Source organism: Tursiops truncatus, chromosome Y (genome assembly GCF_011762595.2).
Source record: "Tursiops truncatus isolate mTurTru1 chromosome Y, mTurTru1.mat.Y, whole genome shotgun sequence".
Lineage (NCBI taxonomy): Eukaryota > Metazoa > Chordata > Mammalia > Artiodactyla > Delphinidae > Tursiops > Tursiops truncatus.
Genome location: NC_133428.1, coordinates 1,743,311 through 1,764,832, shown reverse-complemented (window position 1 = coordinate 1,764,832; position 21,522 = coordinate 1,743,311). Strand labels below are relative to the sequence as shown.

The window sequence follows — 21,522 nt, the reverse complement described above, 5'->3', positions numbered from 1 at the left end:
CATTACATGAAATTTCTAAAAATCTTATATGTTCTGATATAATGTTATATGTCATAATTCTAGTTATTTAAAATGTATATCTCAGAAATAACTACATTTCCTTGTCAATTGATTATGAACTTTCATCAAATATTTAACCATGGTCATTTTTAAGTCTTTTGTCATTTACAGACAGTTCTGGGTGTACTCTGATGCTTTTGCAAAAATGTTCCTATAAAAGGGTTTCATCTTCAAGGAATTCATGGAAAAGACTGTGACAAGTACAGGTTTCCAGTAACTGACCATACTGCTGAACTGAATGAATAAGCATTTTCAGAACTCTAATGGAAAACTGATGAATTCATAAAAATGCTAACAAAAGATCAAGATAAAAAAAAATTAAATAAATGGGACTGAGTGAACTGATGAGGATGATTATAATTTTCATGACTTTCTGTTTGAGTAAAGAAAAAAAAATCCCCCACACACAGAAAAAGAACTTAGGATGAGAGAAGAAATAAATATTTCAAACATAGTACTGATGATTTATTCTACCATGCCATATATGAAGGGTGATTTTTTTAATTTAAACAAAGGCATTTTAAACACAAATTGAGAACCTCAGTGACACTGATGTTCTAAAATTTGGTTAGAATTGTGTTTTCAGACTCTAGCTCCTGACTTGTTAGCAGCTGTGAAATCATTTAAATGTCATGACAATATTTTTTTAATAAAATGTGATAAAAAATATCAAAAAGAATTACACATAACGAGAGTACTGTCTTATGAAATTATTTTTAATTTTTTAATTTATGTATACATATGTGTATGTAAAATATATGCATATAGGTATTGGATCACCATATAAAGTAGGTCATATTCAAGCAAGGTCGGACATTTACAGACTCCCCTGGTGGTGCAGCGGTTAAGAATCCGCCTGCCAATGCAGGGGACATGGGTTCAAGCCGTGGTCCGGGAAGATCCCACATACTCCACATGAGCAACTAAGCCCATGTGCCACAACTACTAAGCCTGCGCTCTAAAGCCCACGAGCCACAACTACTGAGCCCACGTACCACAACTACTGAAACCCGTGCTCTTCAACAAGAGAAGCCACCGCAATGAGAAGCCCGCACACCACAACGAAGAATAGCCCCCGCTCGCTGCAATTAGAGAAAGCCCCATACAGCGAGAAAGACCCAACGCAGACTAAATTAATTAATTAATTTTAAAAAACCTTATTTACAAAAAAAAAAGAGAGGTTGGAAATCTCTGAAGAGAATGGTGTAGCAAGCATCACAATATACGGGTGGTTATAACGGGCAATCAAACAACCTTACTGTGTTTGGAAACAAGTTTTCAGATTGTGAAACCGGAAAACCCGTTCAAATTCAGTCATGTATTCAGTTCTCAGTGTGCTAGGCAGGGATTTGCAAAGCTGCTAATCTAACAACACACTTGATAGTGAAATATGAAGAATGATAGTAGAGCAGCCCACACAATGTCCTTCAGCTTTAGGGTGCTAAAACTATTCAAATGATGGTTCTCCTCATACTGCATGTAAATTCCAACGAAGCATCACACCCCTCATTCGGAGACACATGGTGAGTCTCTGTCTCTGTAACTGACAACCTAACTGAAATCCTTTTGTGTTTACCAACCTCTTAATGCTTTAGGAAGACAGATACCCTACCGTAAAAGCCTGCTTCCTTTCACAGGGATTTTTAAACACAAGACATTATGCGAAAGATAATTTGCAAGGCTTCATCTACTTTTTCCCTAGTTGTTGAGGAGGAATTGATGCATTTTAACTATATCAACTATACTTGGGTAGCAAGTAGAAGACAGTGGCTCTGGCTATCCTAAAGTCAGAGAGAGGGAATTCCCTGGCGGTCCAGTGATGAGGTTTCCGCCCTTTCACTTTCACTGGATCAATCCCTGGTCAGGGAACTGAGTTCCCACAAGCCAGGTGGTTGCTGCCAGATAAATCCAGTCACACAGAGAGTGCACTCAAAGGACATGAGCAGGAGGCTCCCTCAGTCAGCAGTGATGGAGGCCCGGGCTTCTGAACAGTGCCAAGCCTTGACTGTCTTGCATCAGGTTGGCCGTCCCAGAGCACTGCTCCTGCCTTGTGCTGCAGGATACCCGCCTGTGGCTGTGTCACTGCTCCTCAGCTAAGTCTCACTCCGCTCACTCATTCTCCATCACGCACTCTCTCTGCTTCCACCCACACCTCTGGTGATCAGAGCCCATCTTCCAGCGCAATGACCCAAATGTTCAGTCCTGACTGATCTGTACTCTTGCTTCTGCCATAGACAGTCGCAGTAGTTTTCCACTAACTAGTCCACTAGTGATGGTAGTAGAGGGGATACCCAAGGGAATTACCTGGGTTTCATGGACATTCCTCCCTCCCCTCGTTGTACAGCAGCAAATCTACCTCCCTTTGAGCTACAGGTGGCATGTCTGTGTCTCGCCGACAAAAAAACCATAGGTTGAAATCCTAACCCCTAAGGTGATGGTAACAGGAAGTGGGGCCTTTGGGAGGTGGTTAGATCACAAGGGTGGAGCCCTTATGAATGGGATTAGCGTCCTTAAGAAAGGACCTGGAAAGCTTACTCACCCCTTCCACCATGTGAAGACAGTGAATTGGCCAGTGCCTTGATCTTGGACTTCCTAGGCTTTAGAACAGGGAGCAATGTCTGTGGTCTTCTGTTACAGCAGCCTGAATAGACTAAGATGCCTTGCTAGGGATGACGACATCCTCCGTCTACTACCATTGCTTCTGTGCATCCCGTGCAAGGAGCCATGAGAAGTGGCAGCGAAATGCATCCCTTCCCTCGTCTGTGCTTCCAACAAACTACCTTTACCTTATTTCAAGATCAAGTTGGATATGCTGTTATGAGTTGTGCAAGACTGCATATTCAGAGATGCTTTCTATATATAACAAGGAAAAGATTGAATCCTATTCTTGCCCCTCTTGAAGTACATCAAGAGAAAGGGATATTAAAAAAAAAAAAGAGAGAGAGCAGGAGAATTATCCCAAGGGGACGTATGTGAGGATACATAACTATATGTATTAGCATTTAGTCAGCAAAGCTTTGAGTTGTGTCAATAGGGACAAACGTAAGTGCAGAGGTGAGCAATTACATGAATTCAGCCCACCTAAACTGTCAATCTGTGAACAATGATAACTACTTTCAATAGTACTATAATATAAAGTTATAATGAAATAATACTGTTACTCGTATATAATAGCAATTATTATTATTACTGAAGTTTATCCACTTTTCCTCATCTGCAGTAATTGCTTTTCCTCCCACTTCAAGCTATGTGGATAATTACTTCAAATTTCAGTTTTATTTTGCTATAGTGTAGACATAACTCAGGCCAGAAAAACCTCAAAACCCCGAATTTCCCTAATCATTGGTTCCTCAACTGTAAAAGTAATGCCCTAGATCCAGAAACATTTCTATGACTTATATATATATATATATATATATATTTATATATATTTTAGTCATCAGGAAAAAAAGCAGCATAAATGAAATGTGTCCATGTTAACTGCCCATGTCTGTTTAGGATCATAATTCAATGCTCAGAGCCTCACAGCTCTTTCTTTGCAAGCTTCTCATATGCACACACAATGCCCCATATTGGGAAACCAGAATGTAAGAGAGTTTTGTGGGGGGTTTTTTTTGTTTTGTTTTAAATATACTGCTTGGTCCTTTCGCACATTACTTAACTTCAAAACCAAATCTATTTTCTCTAATTGTCAGTAGAAGCAGTGGGTTACCATAGTTACAAAGTAGAGACTGTTACTGAAAAGAAGACTAATGAAATTTTAAATGACAGATTCAAAGATATTAGGAAATTACCCCAACAGGGCAACGGGCACTTATCAAGCTGCCAGTCCCAGTAATTACCGAGCAAACCTATCAGGAACCGGGTCAGAAAGTCTCTTCAGATGTTCCATACACCAGTGCTACAGCGCTTTGAAGGGCTGGTCCCAATAACATGGGCACCCTGTCGTTAGCGCCCATTTCTGTTACTACAGCTGCATGAGGACGCTCCGTAGCCACCACGCAGCGTGGGCTGTGACAGGCCTCAGGTGAGGAGATGGCACAGCACACCTGGAGGACGCTGATGCTACAGATGAGGTGCTGTATTACGGGGCCACGTCTCCCAAGTGTTAGAAAGTTGCTGCCCTGCAGACCCATCTTCCCACCATCTTACAGGATTTTTCAAGGCAAGTACCATCCACTCACATGGTCAAAGACATACGTAGAAGGTACGATATCGTTTTTAAAAGTCTAACATATGAAGGTTTGGTTTTGCTCGGGGAGGAATCGATAAGTAATTTACTGAAATAGCATACAAATAGATTATTCACATAAAATAACAGGTAAGGGGAAAATCTAGTGAATAAACAGATGGAAGAACGGAGAATCCATCCACTTCAAGTCACTTATGAGAACAACATATTAAGATTTAACTACATGTTTGCTAGAGTAGGAAAAAACACAGACCCCCAAGAAACATCACTACTCTCCGAGTCCTGGCATGACTCGTAAGAAAACAAGCAGTAGTTGGTGTTTCTATGCTAAAAGTTGTGTATTTTGGGCAAGAACCATAAAATTGACTTAAAGATGGTTTCAAACGGTAAAAAGAGAAAAGCAAAACAATTAAAGACATGCAATTAAACTGGTTTGTGTCTCACTGCTTCATAGTAATTAAGAGTTCATGCTTGGGAAAGCACCATAAAAACGAGTTAAGATTTAAGACGGGTGTACATGAGTCAGTGTAAACCTACACATGAGTCCTCAAGTGACAGGACAACTACTCAAAAAATGGAAGACCTGGGGTCGGTATAGCATGATTTAAAAATAATGAAGGAATGATGATTCTGGACTGAATTGTTATTTGCTAGGCTACTTGGTTGACTTGGCTCTTCGTGTCTAGTAGTATCTTATCCATTTAAGTTCTTAGAGTACCTATGTCTGGTACACAGAGTAATGACTGAACACTTGGTGAAGTATGGCCTTGAAGGAATAGGGAGAGAAAGACAGAGAAACCAGGACAGAGAAAGAGCTGGGGAGATAAGGACAGAGAATATTAACGACAGGGAGGCGTCAGAAGAGCCTGACAATGACGTGAGCTGGCGAGCAGGTTTCCGGAGGGCGAGGGCTAAGGAAGACATACCTAATTTCAAACTCTGGGCTTCCGGTTACTCTCTGCTATTCACCTTTCTACCTCCACCCCAGGAACAACTGTACACACCTAGGAAAAGCAAGCCTTTGTTGCTCCACTCCTTGTTAAAGGCCTTTCATGACGCTGACTATTTCTCACATCCCTCCTGGCCCACCTGAGAGGGAGTGGGGTCCAGCCTGAGAACATGCTCCCTTCCATTCTGGAACTACAGGACACCGGTGTCTCCTGGAAACGCCCGTGCTTCACGTCTGAAGGGTGCTGCCACGTTATCCGTGCAGAGAATGTGTGCACCACGAACCTCATTTCCAGCATTCCACGGTTTCCCCAGAGAACCCCTTACGTTCCCAGCGGGCTTTCAAAGGATGTGGTGGTTCTCTTACAACGATTCCTTATCACCTGAGTGTAACCTTCTTAATGACGCTGCCAAATTCAACCAAAATGCCTCATTTCCTTGCACCAAGTAATGATTTAAAACTTACAAATATTACAAAAACTAATAACAAAACAGATAGAGAGTTATGATAGGCTTTTAAAAAAGGATTAGAGACCTCCATCAAGAACGGTCTGAAATGTGCTTTGCGTTGTAAAGTTTTAAGCGTTGTATTCAAACCAACTTTCTTTAAGTAAAAACTTGATGGCGTCATCAAAGCCACGACGATATAGTGATTCCATTATCGTCTCGCTTGGTGGGAAAAGGGCTTGGTGAAGCCTCACCAGGTTTGCCGTGGACAGCTAGGATAGAAAGACAAATGGAAGCTGGAGGATATTACGGTACAGGTAAATGGACATCATCTCTGTAACCGAAGCTTTCTTATCATAGATGCTATTAGCAATCTAAAAAAAAGTCAGGAGGAAGAAAATTAAATTTAAAAATTCACCCCCACCCATATACTGCATGAGGGTTTCTCAGCCTGGGGACCACTGGCGTTTTGGGCCAGATGCTTCTTTGTGGTGGGGCCGTCCTGTGCACTGTAGGATGCTGAGTAGCATCCCCGGGCTCCACCCACTAGATGCCAGCACACACCCCAGACGTGATGACCAAAACCGGCTCCAGACACTGCCAGTGTCTCCTGTGTACGATATCACCTCCTATTGAGAGCTATTCGACGAGATTAAGGGAATCCACATTTTTATGTAAGTTATTCTGTTAGGTCCTAAGTTTTTCTCTTACCTACTTAATTCCTGCCATGTTTTAAAACAATTAAGTGATCTAATTTAAAAGTGCACTGAAATCCTGCCCAGTATACTGACCTGAAAAATAAGTGAAGAAATGGAAAATGTTTCACAAATAGACTGTTGATAGTAACAGTCATGTCCGTATGCATGACACATGTAGATTATTTAAATATTTATGCAATTTGTACATAAAACTGAGTTGCCAAAGTTCTGGAAGCATGTGGAAAGTTTTCGGAGATGAGGAGTCTTCAGTTATCAGTGAACATCATTACTCACCAGTATGTGCTGCTTGGCTATGGTCACATAGAAATCCAGCTGCCCTTCGTCCTGCGGGGAGATGTCCACTCTCCCGCTGAATGCTGAGACGGTCACTGTCCGGCCTACAGGCAGGACGGGCAGGCTGTTGGTAAAGCATCCGTCTACCCATTTCTGTGGAAAGCACACCGCTCATCAGCGCCTGTCGACAACATCCCTCCCACGTGAAGAAAACGAGCATGCATTTCCCCAAAAGGACTCTTTCCTTCTAACAAGGCATGCCTTGGGAACGCCCTTAACTTACGGTTTATCAGGACCCGTCAGATTAGATTTGTTTTGGAAGCAAAGCAAATCTTTGTATGCATATCATTAACCCATATAATAAGAACCCTGAACAGAATCAGGAAGTCTCTCCAATTGTTTAAAAGCTTTAAGTAGATCATTTCACATAAGAAGTACCTAAATTTTTACTGATGACGGTGCTTGCATAAGAAGCCATGTGTAATTAGGCTGGGATTCATTATCTAATCAGAATGCAAAGCCAGGTTTACTCTGACACTGAGCAAACCGTCCCCAAAACAGGAGTTTGTGCTGCTGTGGCTTGTGGGATCTTAGTTCCCCGACTAGGGATGGAACCTGTGCCCCCCTGCAGTGGAAGCGCAGAGTCTTAACCACTGGACTGCCAGGGAAGTCCCAGGAGGTTCTACTTTTATCCTAAGAACTGGAAATCGGCATTTTCTGTAGCAAACTTAAAAATAAATAGAACCGCCAGAAACCCTTCCATTTCCAAAGCGGTTCCTGAGTATGTAACGTCTTCAAGCCTTGAAGAACTGGGGAGGAGAGGTGCTGTGTTAAACAGGAACATTACTCAGAAGAGATTCTGTGCGTTCAGACCCAAGCCTGAAGGAAAGGCATGGACAGAGCAGGTCAGAGAAGCTTCTAGAGGCTTGTGCAGAATTGTACACTGGGAAAGGATTGAAGAAACACAAAGATAATACTCCTTACGTTGTTTCAAGGCAAAAGAGTCTCCATCTTTCCTTGAGCCCACATGTTAACCGAATCCGCTCTAACAATAAATAAATAAGCAAACATGCAACACTGAAGTTCAAATGCTCCCAGCTGTATCTGAATTGGAAATACCCTGCAGGTGATGTGAGAAAAAAAAGGGGGGGCTGGAAAGTGTGGAGAATGCTGCACAGAAGAAGCTTTTGTGGAGAAAGCAAGAAGGTGGGCTGATGAGCAAGAAACCAGTTAGAATAAAGCATCCTGGGGCTTCCCTGGTGGCCCAGTGGTTAAGAATCCACCTGCTAATGCAGGGGACAGGGGTTTGATCCCTAGTCCAGGAAGATCCCCCATGCCACGGAGCAACTAAGCCCATGCACCACAACTACTGAGCCCATGTGCCGCAACTACTGAAGCCCACGTGCTGCAACTACTGAAGCCCATGAGCTGCAACTACTGAGCCCGCGCACCACAACGAAGAGTAGCCCCTGCTCCCCGGAACTAGAGAAAGCCCACGCCCAGCAACGAAGATCCAACACAGCCAAAAATTTTAAAAATAAAAAAATAAAATAAAGCATCCTTAACTCAGTTAAAACTGTTCATTCCTCTTTCCTAACATGTCTTTTTTAAATCTTTCTTGTTTTGATTTCTAGAGCTGGTTACTAAATGATCAGTACAGCATAGTTTACAAAGGCCTCAGCCAGCCACCAACTCCCCGCAGAGGGAATAAAAGTAAGTAAATAAAAGGTGAAAATGTGTTGAAAATTTCTATTGAGGGAACTGCATTTTGGTGGAGCAGAAAACATAAATAGATTAGATTAAAATGAACCTGGCCTAGATAATTTGCTTATTGTCATTATTTTTAAAAGAACAAAACACATATAATTATGTTTATTATAGAGCACACATATTTGTTTGTGTATAATACGTGTATGTGGATATATGCATACATATATACACACACACACGACTATACAAACACAGTCTAAAAAAGGGAGGTTTGTAGTGAGAAGGCCCCCAGATATCTGGTTCTGTGCCTTATTGACCTGGAGCTTTTTTTTTCTTCCCTGATTGCTTTGGGTGTAGACACCGATTTCTGGAATAGGATAGTACCTAGAGAGAGAACAAAAAGACACCTGCCAAAATTACCTTTCTTATCCTCAGTAGAACATCTCACCAATGATGTAAAAATTCATATAGGTTTCATCAAGGGAAATTAAAAATATGTACCAAGGGTCATATAACTTAACTGAGAGCTCACCTGATTTATTCAACTGAAGGAAAAGAAGGGCAGTCTGGCTCATTAAATTGCAAAGTGTTCTAATCTACCATAGGGCTAATGACTGAGGTTTCAGGGACATGAAAATCTTTTTTTCCAAGTTTCGTTTGCTCTTGTTAGCTTATTGTGATTGGATAAATGACTAGGGAAAACATACAGCTTATCCAATGACTTGATTCAGTCTTCAGCGTTACTGACTCCTGTCACCCTAACCCCACCAGCTCAGTTCTAAATGCAGAGTGCATCTTACTCCTGGCTCATGCTCTCCTGAGCTGTATCACTCCCAGCAACCACACACACACACTCGGGCACTCAGATTCTAGGAAAATTGCTGGAAACGACGCCAACAGCAGCCAACATTCCTCCATGCAAATATACTGCATGTGGTACAGACGGTTTAAAATTCTGCATTTTATATACTCCTGGCCATGATTCTCTGACTGTTTGCAATACATTCCTCCAGGTCAGTCCCCCATTCCCACCTCGTGGACAGCACTCCATAAGCTGGGAATTACTGCCATGAGTCCTAGGATTCCAAAATTTTCCTCATGGGTCTTCCCAGGGTAGCGTTGCCCTGTGTTGGTTAGTTTCAGTACCTAGCACCATCATCCTCAAAGGAAAGGGAATGCCCAAATACGTAAAAAAAAAAAAAAAAAAATTCCCGGGCAAAATGTGTTTCAAAAATCAAACTTGCGGGCTTCCCTTGTGGCGCAGTGGTTGAGAGTCCGCCTCCGATGCAGGGGACACGGGTTCGTGCCCCGGTCCTGGAAGATTCTACATGCCACGGAGCGGCTGGGCCCGTGAGCCATGGCTGCTGAGCCTGCGCGTCCGGAGCCTGTGCTCCACAACGGGAGAGGCCACAACAGTGAGAGGCCCGCATACCACAAAAAAATAAATAAATAAATAAATAAATAAATCAAACTTGCTTCTGTCCCCGCAGTTGTTGTCACTTGTCCTAATACCCTTGATTCCCATATTCTAAACGTGCTCCATGGTAAGGTCCACTGCCTAAGCCCAGAGACTTGTGAAGACACAACTGCTCAGTAGAGAAGAAAATCTCGTGCCCCATGGTGGGGTAGGGGGTCTAGTGTAACTGTCCTCTGAGGGTGACAGCACTGGAAACCAGAGCTAATGCAGTTATTCTAAAGGGTAATGGCACCTGTCACACCCAAGCCCGGCAGTGTATTCATCTGTCAGTACGTGTCAACCTCTGCCTTACACATGACATGTTATGGGTACATGCGAGGCTCACGAATTCCAGCAACTCTTGTTACATAATTAAAGAGGGAACTTTAAAACCTGAGGTGGGCACTTGAGCTGAAAGGGCTTATTTGTTCATCTAGCAAGTCCTTCCACAGCACCCAGTGTGTGCCTGGGTGTGCACTCCACACTGCGACATGCTCACGATAGAACCGCGATGCAGGGCTGAATTTGCTTCAAGTGTATTTTGCTCAAAAAGCAAGTAAAAAAAAATACTTTTGTCAGAAAGACAAATACCATATGATATCACTTACATGTGGAACCTAAAATGTGACACAAATGAACTTACCTACAAGACAGAAACAGACTCACAGACCTAGAGAACAGACTTGTGGTTGCCAGGGGGAAGAGGGGTAGGGGAGGGAAGAATTGGGAGTTTGGGGTTAGCAGATGCAAACTAGTATATATAGAATGGATAAACAACAAGGTCCTACTGCAGAGCACAGGGAATTATATTCAATATCCTCTGATAAAGAGTAATGGAAAACGATATGAAAAAGAATGTATATATGTGTATAACTGAGTCACTGTGCTGTGCAGCAGAGATTAAAGACAACATTGTACATCAACTATACTTCAATAAAATAAAATTTTAAAGTACTTTTTTTGGAAGACTGAATGAGACATTTATATCTATAATTATTATAAATACCATGGCACAGGGCCTAATGGTTTATTAAACAGCCTCTCATGTATCATTTAATTTGACCTTTACTATGACCCTATTGGGTAGGAGGGCCATCCTAGTAGTATGTTCGGTTTCCTCATTTTACAGAAAAGGAAATTGATGCTGGCAGGGTTACTTGTTCTAGGTCAGGGGTTGGGCAACCACCTGCTTCGGGAAATGAAGTTTTATTGGCACCCAGCCATGACATTTCCCACTTCACAGAGCTTTCCCACAAAACAGCAAAGTTGAGGAGTTGTGCTGGTCCAGACAGTATGTCCCACAATGCAGAGAGTAGTTAGTATCTGATACTTTCAGAAAATATTTGCATGAAGTAAGTCAGAAAAAGAAAGATAAATACCATATGATACCGTTCATATGTGGAATCTAAAATCTGACACAAATGAACTTATCTATGAAACAGAAACAGACACCCAGACACAGAGAAGAGACTTGTGGTTGTCAAGGGGGAGCACGGGAGGGAGGGGGTTGGGCTGGGAGTTCGGGGTTAGCAGATGCAAACTATTATGTATAGGATGGATGAACAACAAGTTCCCAACAAGTTCAACAACAAGTTCCTGTGTACAGCACAGGGAACTATATCCAACCTCCTGGGATAAAACAGAATGGAAAAGAATATGAAGAAAGAATGTCTCTGTGTATAACTGAGTCACTTTGCTGTACAGAAGAGATTGGCACAAGACTGTAAATCAACTTTATTTCAATTACAAAAAAAAAAAGAAAATATTTGCCGACCCTGCTGGAAAGCACGCTGGCAAAAGGGGTGGAGCTGGTCCATTCACTCCACACTCACTGTTCTTCCTCACACACTGTAAGACACAGTGTAGGCGGGGAAGACCAGAGCTGCTTCTGCAGGGCTGAGGGGAAGCAGACCAGGGGAAGCAGACCAGGGGAAGTGAAGGAGGTTTGAAAAAAAAAATTTTAGTTACAAACATACCTTGTTTGCTGTCATGATATAGAGAACAAACAGTCACACCTACAGAAGGTTCTTGGGCATGACTCAAAACAGAGTGGGGAGAGGAGGGAGAGGGAGGAGGGGGAGAAGGGAGAGGGAGGAAGGGGGAGGGGGAGAGAGTAAGGGAAGGGGGAAGAAGGAGGAAGGAGGGAGGGGTGAGAGGGAGGAAGGGGGAGAGAGGAAGGGTGAAGGGGGAGGGGGAGAAGGGGGAGAGGGAGGAAGGGAGAGGGGTGAGAGGGTGGAAGGGAGGGGGGAGAGGGACAAAGGGGGAGGGGAAGAGGGAGGAAGAGGGGGAGGGGAGAGGGAGGAAGGGGAGGGGTGAGAGGGTGGAAGGAGGAGGGGGGAGAGGGCCAAAGGGGGAGTGGGGAGAGGGAGGAAGGGGGAGGGACAAAGGGGGAGGGGGGATAGGGAAGAAGAGGGGAAGGGGAGAAGGGAGAGGGAGTGTGTTTATGTCAAATAGATACCCACCCCCCAGGACACAGGTCAGAATCTACCATTTGGGATGAAGAAACACAGGAGGGGACAAGAGACATAGGAGATTTTTTAATGAAAGCGTGACAGGTGAAAATAAATAAAATTTAAAAAATTAAAACCTGGTTGAGAAAACCTGCAGCACTGACTTGTACTAAATATTTTTGGTAAATTGCCGACTTAAGTTTTGGATTTCTGAAGGTTGCTCAAAAATGGTGATTCTATATACCCAACTTTCAGAAAACTCTAGCAGTTGAAATTCTACAAGTGCTATTTATTAATGGAAGACGTTCCCTGGAAAACTAACCTATTTTTTCAAAAATCAAATAGACATGCAGAATTTAAAAAGCCGATGAAAAATAAGAGCTTCTATTTCAGCATAGCTGTAAATTGATAACCAGAGTTCCATCAAGCCAAATCTAGCTGGTCGCCCAGCCAGCCACCGCCGTGCGCTGTGACAGTGACTGAGATAGGTATCCTCGTGACATGTCTAAATCATGAAGAAACAGAAGCCAAAGGACTGTAATAATAATTGTATATAAACACATAGTAACAGAGCATTCTACAATTCTTTCCCACAGATATGCCAATAATGAAAAGATTAATAATTCATAACCCACGCAAAAGGCTCAATGACTAGAATACCATGATAAATACTCTCTATACAATACACTGTTACAATAGTGCTTGAAATCTAACTCAGAGCAAAAAACTAACCTATAGCTCTTCTTGTGATCTGCATCACAGTTCCAGACATTAAAATATCAAAACAACAATAAAATAGTCACTTGCCAACACTAATGCTATGTCTTAAAATGAAACAAAACAAACAAACAAACAAAACACTGATCAGGGATCTCCCTGGTGGTCCAGTGGGTAAGACTCCGATCTCCCAATGCAGGGTGCCCGGGTTTGATCCCTGGTCGGGGAACTAGATCCCACATGCCGCAACTAAGAGTTCGCATGCTGCAACTAAAAAGATTCCACGTGCTGCAACTAAGACCCGGCAAAGCCTAAATAAATAAATATTAAAAAGCAAAAACAAAAACTGATCAGTTAAGACCTCCTCTTGAAAATCCTTATTCTTGTTCCACATTGATGACCAGAACCTGTGAAAACGTGCTCTGAAAGTAGGCACATTCCCACAGCTTATTCAATCACTGGAAAGAGGCCATGTACACTGAAGGAAAATCCACTGGTAAAAATGATAAGATTGAAGTTCAATTTATTTCCATTTATTCAATTGTTAATGAATATCCAGTATAAGTACGGTGCTAAAAACAGTCTCCTAAGATAAAGCCAGAGAAAGCTACAAAAACTTTTTTGAAAATTAGGAAAACCAGGAACTTCCCTGGTGGCGCAGTGGTTAAGAACCCGCCTGCCAATGCAGGGGACACAGGTTCGAGCCCTGGCCCAGGAAGATCCCACATGCCGCGGAGCAACAAAGCCCGTGCGGCACAACTACTGAGCCAGCCCACCACAACTACTGAAGCCCACGTGCCTAGACCCCGTGCTCCGCAACAAGAAAAGCCACTGCAATGAGAAGCCTGCGCACCGCAACGAAGAGTAGCCCCCGTTCTCGCCAAGTAGAGAAAGCCCACTCGCGGCAACGAAGACCCAACACAGCCAAAAATAAATAAATAAAATTTTAAAATTAATTAATTAATTTTAAAAATTCAAAAAATAAAAAATTAGGAAAACCAAGCCGTTTTCCAAGATGTTGTACCACTTCAAACAACTGGTAGACAGTTTAGGAAGGAATCATGCTGTTATTTGCTGTGGCTTAAGTCAATCTTAAATCTTATGAAGGTATGAAACTTCTACGTGATTAATAAAAGATTTTTTGCAATAAAAATATCAGGTCCACAAATAAGTATTAGTACAACCCAGTATGTTCCGTACCTAAGTGACACCAGACGTGGAGATGAGTGGTCAGCGGGTTGAACAGGAGCTGCATGCAGAAGCAGCGCAGGACACCTGTGGTTCTGCCTCAAACCCAAGTGATGCTGAGCTCTCTCTGCCCCCCTGCTGCTGCAACCTCCATCGCTTCAGAAAAACCACCAAGGCCAACCAGCAAATCAAAACCTGACCTCCACAAGAGCATCAAGACCCAGAACAGGAGAAAGCGTGACACAAAGTTTTATGGAATTAGGAAAAGCTCACACCCACAGCAAAACACTGCATTTAAAGCAAAGTTCGCGTTTCCCTGAAAATGGAGCGATTCTACAGACTAACCTGGTCTAGAAAGCGTATTCAGCTGGGGGAAGGCAGGGGCCTGACAGAGTCCATAGCAAGCACACAAGGGCGCTGGCAAGTCGCCACCGTGTGGCTGCAGACACGAAGCAACGTCTCTGAGGAGCACACTGTCAATCACCGTGTGCACGGGGGCCCCTCTTCCTGCACTTCATTAAACACCCAAGGTAAACCGAACGCTTTCTGGAGACATTAGATTCTATTCAACAAGTAATTATGACGTGCCAACTGTGCACAGATGTCAGTCATCAGCAAGGCCGTGTCCCGCCTCCCAAGGTCCCTTTTTTCTCACACCTCTAGGTGCTGCATTCCCTGTTTAATTGAGACTGCCCTTGTTCCATGTTCCCATCTAAGTATTCAATCACATAGCAGGAAATTCAGCTGAGAACACCTTACCCTTTAACTATTCCTAGGCTTCTGGTCATACACCTGGAGCAGTGGGGATGGGGCGGGACAGAAATAAAATAAGGGGGATGGTTTTTTAAAGGAATGACCAAAGCAAAGTAAAGCAAGAGACACAGCGCAGATGCAAACGTTAGAGATCATCCTGGGAAAGTTGCCCCCTTACTAAGCTTGGTGACCTCAGTGAAGTGAATGAATGTTTCTACAACTCAATTTCCTCATCTGTAAAATACGGGGGTAATAATCCCTACAGCACATGGGAGTGGACTCTAATGCATCCAATAGAAAGCAATAAAAACAGGAAGTTTTACTTTTCCGGGTAAAAGAAATACAGAAGGTGGCCTGGTAAGGTCCCCCTCCTCAAGTCACTCAGGGCCCAGGTCTTTCCATCTCATTATTTGACTCTATCTAGGGTGCGATCTGTGACCTCATGATTCATAACAGCTGCCAGAGCTCTGGTCATCACATCTAAGTTCCAGGCAGCAGGAAGGAAAAAAAGGTACACAACCTCCCTTCCTGTAAGTCCCACAGTAATTCGGCCTACCTCTCACTGCCAGCACGTAAGGGGATGGCCACACCTAGCTGCAAGGGAAGGTGGAGAATGTGGCCTTTTCGCTACACGGTAACAGGCCCAGAAAAAAACTGGGTTTCTGTTATTAAGGAAGAAGAGGACAGTGTATGTTGGAAGAAACTAGGAGCCATTACCACCCATACCTCCTTCATAATACAGTGATTACTATTTAAACACAGGAAATGTTCAGCATCGTCTTAGAATATACTAGGCTTCTGGGACTCAGCTCTGTTCTAGCCTTGATTCCATCCCTCCTTTCCCCCCCATCTCCTTTCCATCACTTCCTTACTATACCTACATCCCACGTTCTCAGTCACCACCTCTTAATTTATCTATCACAACAGAAATTCTGTTGATTCTTGGATTCTGAATCCCCTTTTCATGATCATATACAATCTCATGAAACACCTGAGCATTTTGCATATTTTTTTCTACCATTTAGCCATTTCTGTCATGATTATATATTATCTACCATTTAGCCATTTCTGTCATGATTATATATTATCAAGCAATAGCATGAAGTAAAATCATTACATTTCAGATCATAAAATTAAAGTTCATAATCAAAATGTAAAGTTGATTTTGATAGCATCTGTATTCGAAATTTATACGTAAAAACAAATGTTGATTTTTTTACAGCTCTAAGAGAAAATGCTACTTAACTTACTTTAGAATCATTATGTAAAGGGGAAACCTCTCCAATTTTCAAATGACAGCAAAGATCATACTCCTTGGTAACTGAGTATCTGCTAGCTCTGAGAGGCAGTATCCAAAATGGAAACAAAACAAAACAAAACAAAACAACAACAGCAAAAAAACACCTGGGTTTCCATGAGCTTATGTTTATTTTATGCTGCTTTAAAAAATTCAATGTATATTATGTTTCTACTTGGTCACAAAGAGGGTTTTAGCCTACAACATGTAAGCCCATCACTGCAAATAACATACTGTATGCATATAGGTAATAAAGAGAGTCCAAGTTGGACCTGATGGTCCACTCTTAGGCTGTCCATCTACATGGCCTCATCCAGTTACTCAACCTCATCCTCACCTGCCCGTTTGAGACAACCGTCCCAGGGCAGACTGCTTTGGGCCAAGGATCCTATGACAAGCACAGAAAAGGGCGGGAATGACCAGGAAAACTCAGAGAAAGAAAATCACAAGGCCTGACAAGGTCATAACACAGACAGACCCCCAATCACATTAGCTAAGAGATTTGCAAAAGTCAGTTCCTTGGTTGTAAGATCATGCATTCACTGAGCACAGGCCCTTCGCTGGGCCTTCAAAGTGAAAGAATGAATGACAGCTATTAAACACTTTTCCTGTACACATTCATGAATGAATACGTACATATCATGTATATATAAAACAAATGGCATTAATCATCCATGAATATGTGCCTGATCTTGAGTAGGTGTTAAGAGACAGTGTATTTGATGACAAAAAGTACGTATCTCTGGTGTGGGTTAAATAGATACTGCATTTGGTTCTGAGATGCGTATCTCCGGTTTATGTATTAAATAGCTACTGTGTTTGATCACACAACTTTTAACTCTGGTGTGTGTTGAATAGATACTGTGTCTGGTTATCAGTGTGTGTGTAAGTGTGCAGGCGATAGGGCACCACAGCACCTGCACTTGATTTTTTTTGTTTTTTCTGCTAAACAGAAACAAAACTATGGGGAAACAAGTCATACAAATGGAGTTGGAGCCACCAGAATAACAGTACAATTGGATCTTTCGAAGGAAACATATGAACACGGGATTTACTGATCATCTGTCAGTTGTAAGCATCTTACCTGCCCTTTGTATTCCACTGGTTTTAGTCCTGCGTAAATAGGCACAAAGCTGCTGGCTAACAGGACCTAGACGGATAAAGAAACAGCTTGTGAAAGGAGGCATTAACACTCCTACGATATATTTCAGGTCCCCTACTATGAAATTAAAATCGCTTAAATGTACAAAAATTTACTATAACAATAAGTTCCATGTATTTCAAGGGACACACTTAAATAGAAGATAACATTTATTGATATCAGAAAAGACCTTAAAGAGATATGCACAAATCATTGTTCTCCAACTCCATCCACTTCACCCGAGTAATACTGGCACTTAAATTGTAGACAGCCAAGTCATTACACAATTAAAGTCCAGGTAAGTCTAACTTCCTGAGTGTGTACAGGTTGCAAGTAAGTTATTTACGATGTTCTATCCTACACTGTAAGAATTATTTGAAAGTTTCACTCTATCTTCCAGAGAAACAAACCCCTCTGGTTATTACGGCTCAGGGGATGTTTTCATTTATGTCACCAGGATGTAGCACATTTCATGAGCTAGTTACATGGCCTGGATATGTAATGAGACACTGGCAGCGAGGGGCACCAATTATACTTTATCTTCCATTTAAAAAGTCGAAAAAGATTGCCATTTAAAAGATTACCATTTCTTCCCACAGAAGAAGCTGAGCTCTGGGAGCTTTTCTGACATGTGCAAGTTTTATTCTGCAATGCAGTTTTCAAATCGCTAGTGTTCTATTTGGAAAGATACAGTATTAGATATGGAATACTTAAGCTCCAATCCTTCAATTGATAATTGAAGACTCCAGGGCTGTTTGTTGTCAAAGAGTTCACGAGATTTTTTTTCCAAGTAGATATTATTCAGAACTGGATTATGGTCCCCAAAATGATTTGTACATCATCCACTTAGAATTCTTTAGAGATCAGAGGGCATTTCCCCCAAAGGAAGAATGGTAAAAGTATGATTTGTGAGGTCTGCTCTCAAAACCCAGCAATCCCACTACTGGGCATATACCCAGAGAAAACCATAATTCAAAAAGACACATGCACCCCAGTGTTCATCGCAGCACTATTTATAAGAGCTAGAACATGGAAGCAACCTAAATGTCCATCAACGGAGGAATGAATAAAGAAGATGTGGTACATATATACAATGGAATATTACTCAGCCATAAAAAGGAATGAGACTGGGTCATTTGTAGAGATGTGGATGGACCTAGAGACTGTCATACCGAGTGAAGTAAGTCAGAAAGAAAAAGACAAATACTGTATATTAACGCATATATGTGGAATCTAGAAAAATGGTATAGGCGATCTTATCTGCAAAACAGAATCAGAGACACAGATGTAGAGAACAAACCTATGGATACCAAGGGGGGAAAAGGGGGGATGGGATGAACTGGGAGATTGGGATTGACATATATACACTATTGATACTATGTATAAAATAGATAACTAATGAGAACCTACTGTATAGCTCAGGGAACTCTACTCAATGTTCTGTGGTGACCTAAATGCGAAGGAAATCCAAAAAAGAGGGGATACACGTATACGTATAGCTGACTCACTTTGCTGTACACCTGAAACTGTCACAACATTGTAAAGCAACGATACGCCAATAAAAGTTTTTAAAAATAGTTGATTTATTCTGAAGTGCAAGTAAATGAGAGACCCAGTCACCAGCATAACGTGATTTCTATAGGACACTCCTCTGTGGGCGGCGACCTGACACAACTGTATTGCGACACTGCTGGGACTTGGCACAGACTTTCTTATGCGGTGGCTCCTTGTGACCAAAGATCCCACAGACGGGAAAGGGTCTGCATCTCCTTCACAGCCAGATGCTACTGATACCTGCAGGTACCGCCCCCCTTCTCCATAGTAGGAATGAAGACCCTCCGTAGTGGGGAAACAGCATCCTCCCATGCTGCTGGTGTACGTGAGCGCCAGGGCATCGGTCCTGGGTGCCAGCGCGGCCTCAGCCACGGGCCCCTGACAGCTGGTCCGAGAAGCATGGCGGGGCTTCAGACTGGAGTAGGAGCAAACTCAATGGTGTCAAAGCACAACAGAGGGACTCTGGCAGGAGACAGGAAGGGATCGTGCCAGGTGCTACTGCGCGTCTCTGCTGTGCCAGGCTGATGCTGGGTGCCAGAATCAGCTACACAACATCTGGGCCCCGTGTGGAGCGAAAATGCAGGTATTCGGAACTGTAAGGTGTCGAGAGCAAAGCATGAAGCCATGGTACGAAGACACCCTTGCACAAGAATTCTCAGCCTTCTAAGAAGGGTCAATGCAAACGAGCCCCCCACTTAGGCATTCATTTCAAAATCTCAGCTTTCGGTGTGGGGCCCCCATGACGTTACCCACACCCTCTCCACAAAGACGCCAAGCAGGAGTGAGCATCCCCTCCGGTGATTTGCGGAAGATCACGTCCATCCGCGGGGCCGACAGGATAGAAACCAAGCCTCTTCAGGCCCAACCTCGTCAGCCCCCTGGTAGCCCCGACCTGAGCAGCTGAGCATTTTTCAGAGCAAGGCTGTTCACAGTTACGGTCACTGCCTTCACCCTAACGAATCTGGCCCTATCATCAGTTGGCTACTCCTTTAAAAAAATAATTACAGACCCTAGGTACGTTCTGCAAGCACAATGCAGCTATTTAATGAAGTTATTCGGCAAAAATGCAACACTGCACCATAGCGATAACAATTTGTGCATAGCACACATATTGCGAAATTACAGTACTTAGATGCCTTTAAACAGCCAGACACACTCTATAACTGTAAGGACTTACTTCACTATAACAGACATGTGGCCTGCAAAAAAAAAAAAAAGAAAAAAGAAAAAAAATCACTACCCTTAGAAACAGAATTATGTGGGTTTTCTACCTCCCGTGTGTCAAGTTATAATGTGAAGTTCACAAGTTAATGCTTAGAACTCTTTTTGAGCTGTTTAGATGAAAAATGCTACCCAATTACTTTGATACAGATAGTAACAGTAAGAATCCTCTGAACTGACATGAAAAGTGCGGTGAACTGGAAAATACCCGTCATCCCCCCCCAGAATCAGTGTATTTGTTCTGTCATAGTTTATACGGGCTAGTGATTTGTATATCAAACTGTGGTTAGTGGGAAAATTAGCTTTTGATGGTTAGGAACTAAGCGGCTTGTCTTATTCGATGTCAACTTACTGCCATTTTATTGCAAGCAAACAGGATTTTCTAAGGCGGGAGACAGTTCATGAAATATGTACTATCATGCCTCAACATGCTTCTACCGTCTTACCTCACTGGTGTTCCAGTGAAATTTTTCTCACCAACAAATATCGATACATCTAGGGCAGTGGTTCTCAAGTTGGGGGGGTGGGGGGTCTGAGCCCCCTGGGGACATGTACCCATGTCTGCAGACTGTTTTGGTTGAGGGCACCAATACAGAAGGCAGGGACCTAGTTAGTGTTCCTGCCCTGTCACTTAGCCCAGCACTTTAAGAATTACATGTACGTGAAACCATTGATTTTTTGTGTTTCCTTCTCACCAAATACACAAGGATAAAAATAAACGTCAGCGACTTACTGTAGCAACTGTATAAATCATTGCCAAGTGTGGATTCAATACACGTTCAGATTAGCTTTTTTCATTTTACATTTTATAGAAAAGGGGTGTTTAGAAAATTATGTGGCCTGGCTTCCTTAGAGAATAAATTGTCAACCAGTTTCATTTATGCCTAAAGTTGACTGTGGAGTTTAATGAGAATCTGGCTGTGTATTCAGAACCTGCTGGTGCAGTTGAAATTCAAAGACAGATTCAAATTTGTCTTACCCAGTCTTCAAGATAATGACCAATCTTAAATTCAGTCCTTATTTCACCTTCACGGGGCTAAACGTGAGAAGGTCTTGCTGTAAGAGCATGCTCACCGTGTGCAAGGCAATTCAGGACATCCTGGCAATGGAGACGGGTGGTGGTGGGGGGGACACCATCCTGCAGGAACGCCTTCCTGGGCGTATGGGTGTCAAAGAGCATTCACGGATGTCAAAAGACCATCTCAGAGCACATACACGGGGCGTCAGTTTTAAACACAAATTTGATGATTTGTGTCAGTTCAGACAAGGGCCAGAACACTATCCCTCCCGCTCCGTGGCACGGTTAATTTCAAAGCCATTCCTGCTGAGCTGTGGAGGTGGTGTACGACTTTCTTGTAAATAAAGGGTTTACTTCCGTAAGTATGCGTTGCAGGAG

General features: G+C 42.7%; 1 protein-coding gene across 3 annotated transcripts in view; it reads right to left on the bottom strand.

Moving 5' to 3' along the window:
- Nucleotides 1-758: 758 nt before the first annotated feature.
- Nucleotides 759-21,522, bottom strand: part of LOC101335186 (patatin-like phospholipase domain-containing protein 4) — a 33,905-nt gene continuing 13,141 nt past the window's right edge. For all 3 annotated transcript variants that reach the window (XM_073799732.1, XM_033850198.2, XM_033850199.2), the window contains exons 5-7: nucleotides 17,295-17,360; nucleotides 6,640-6,792; nucleotides 759-5,919 (exon numbers count right to left, since the gene is read on the bottom strand). In XM_073799732.1, the coding sequence (XP_073655833.1) occupies nucleotides 5,779-5,919; nucleotides 6,640-6,792; nucleotides 17,295-17,360 (360 nt within the window). In that variant the 3' untranslated portion in view covers nucleotides 759-5,778. The remainder of the gene's footprint in view (nucleotides 5,920-6,639; nucleotides 6,793-17,294; nucleotides 17,361-21,522) is intronic.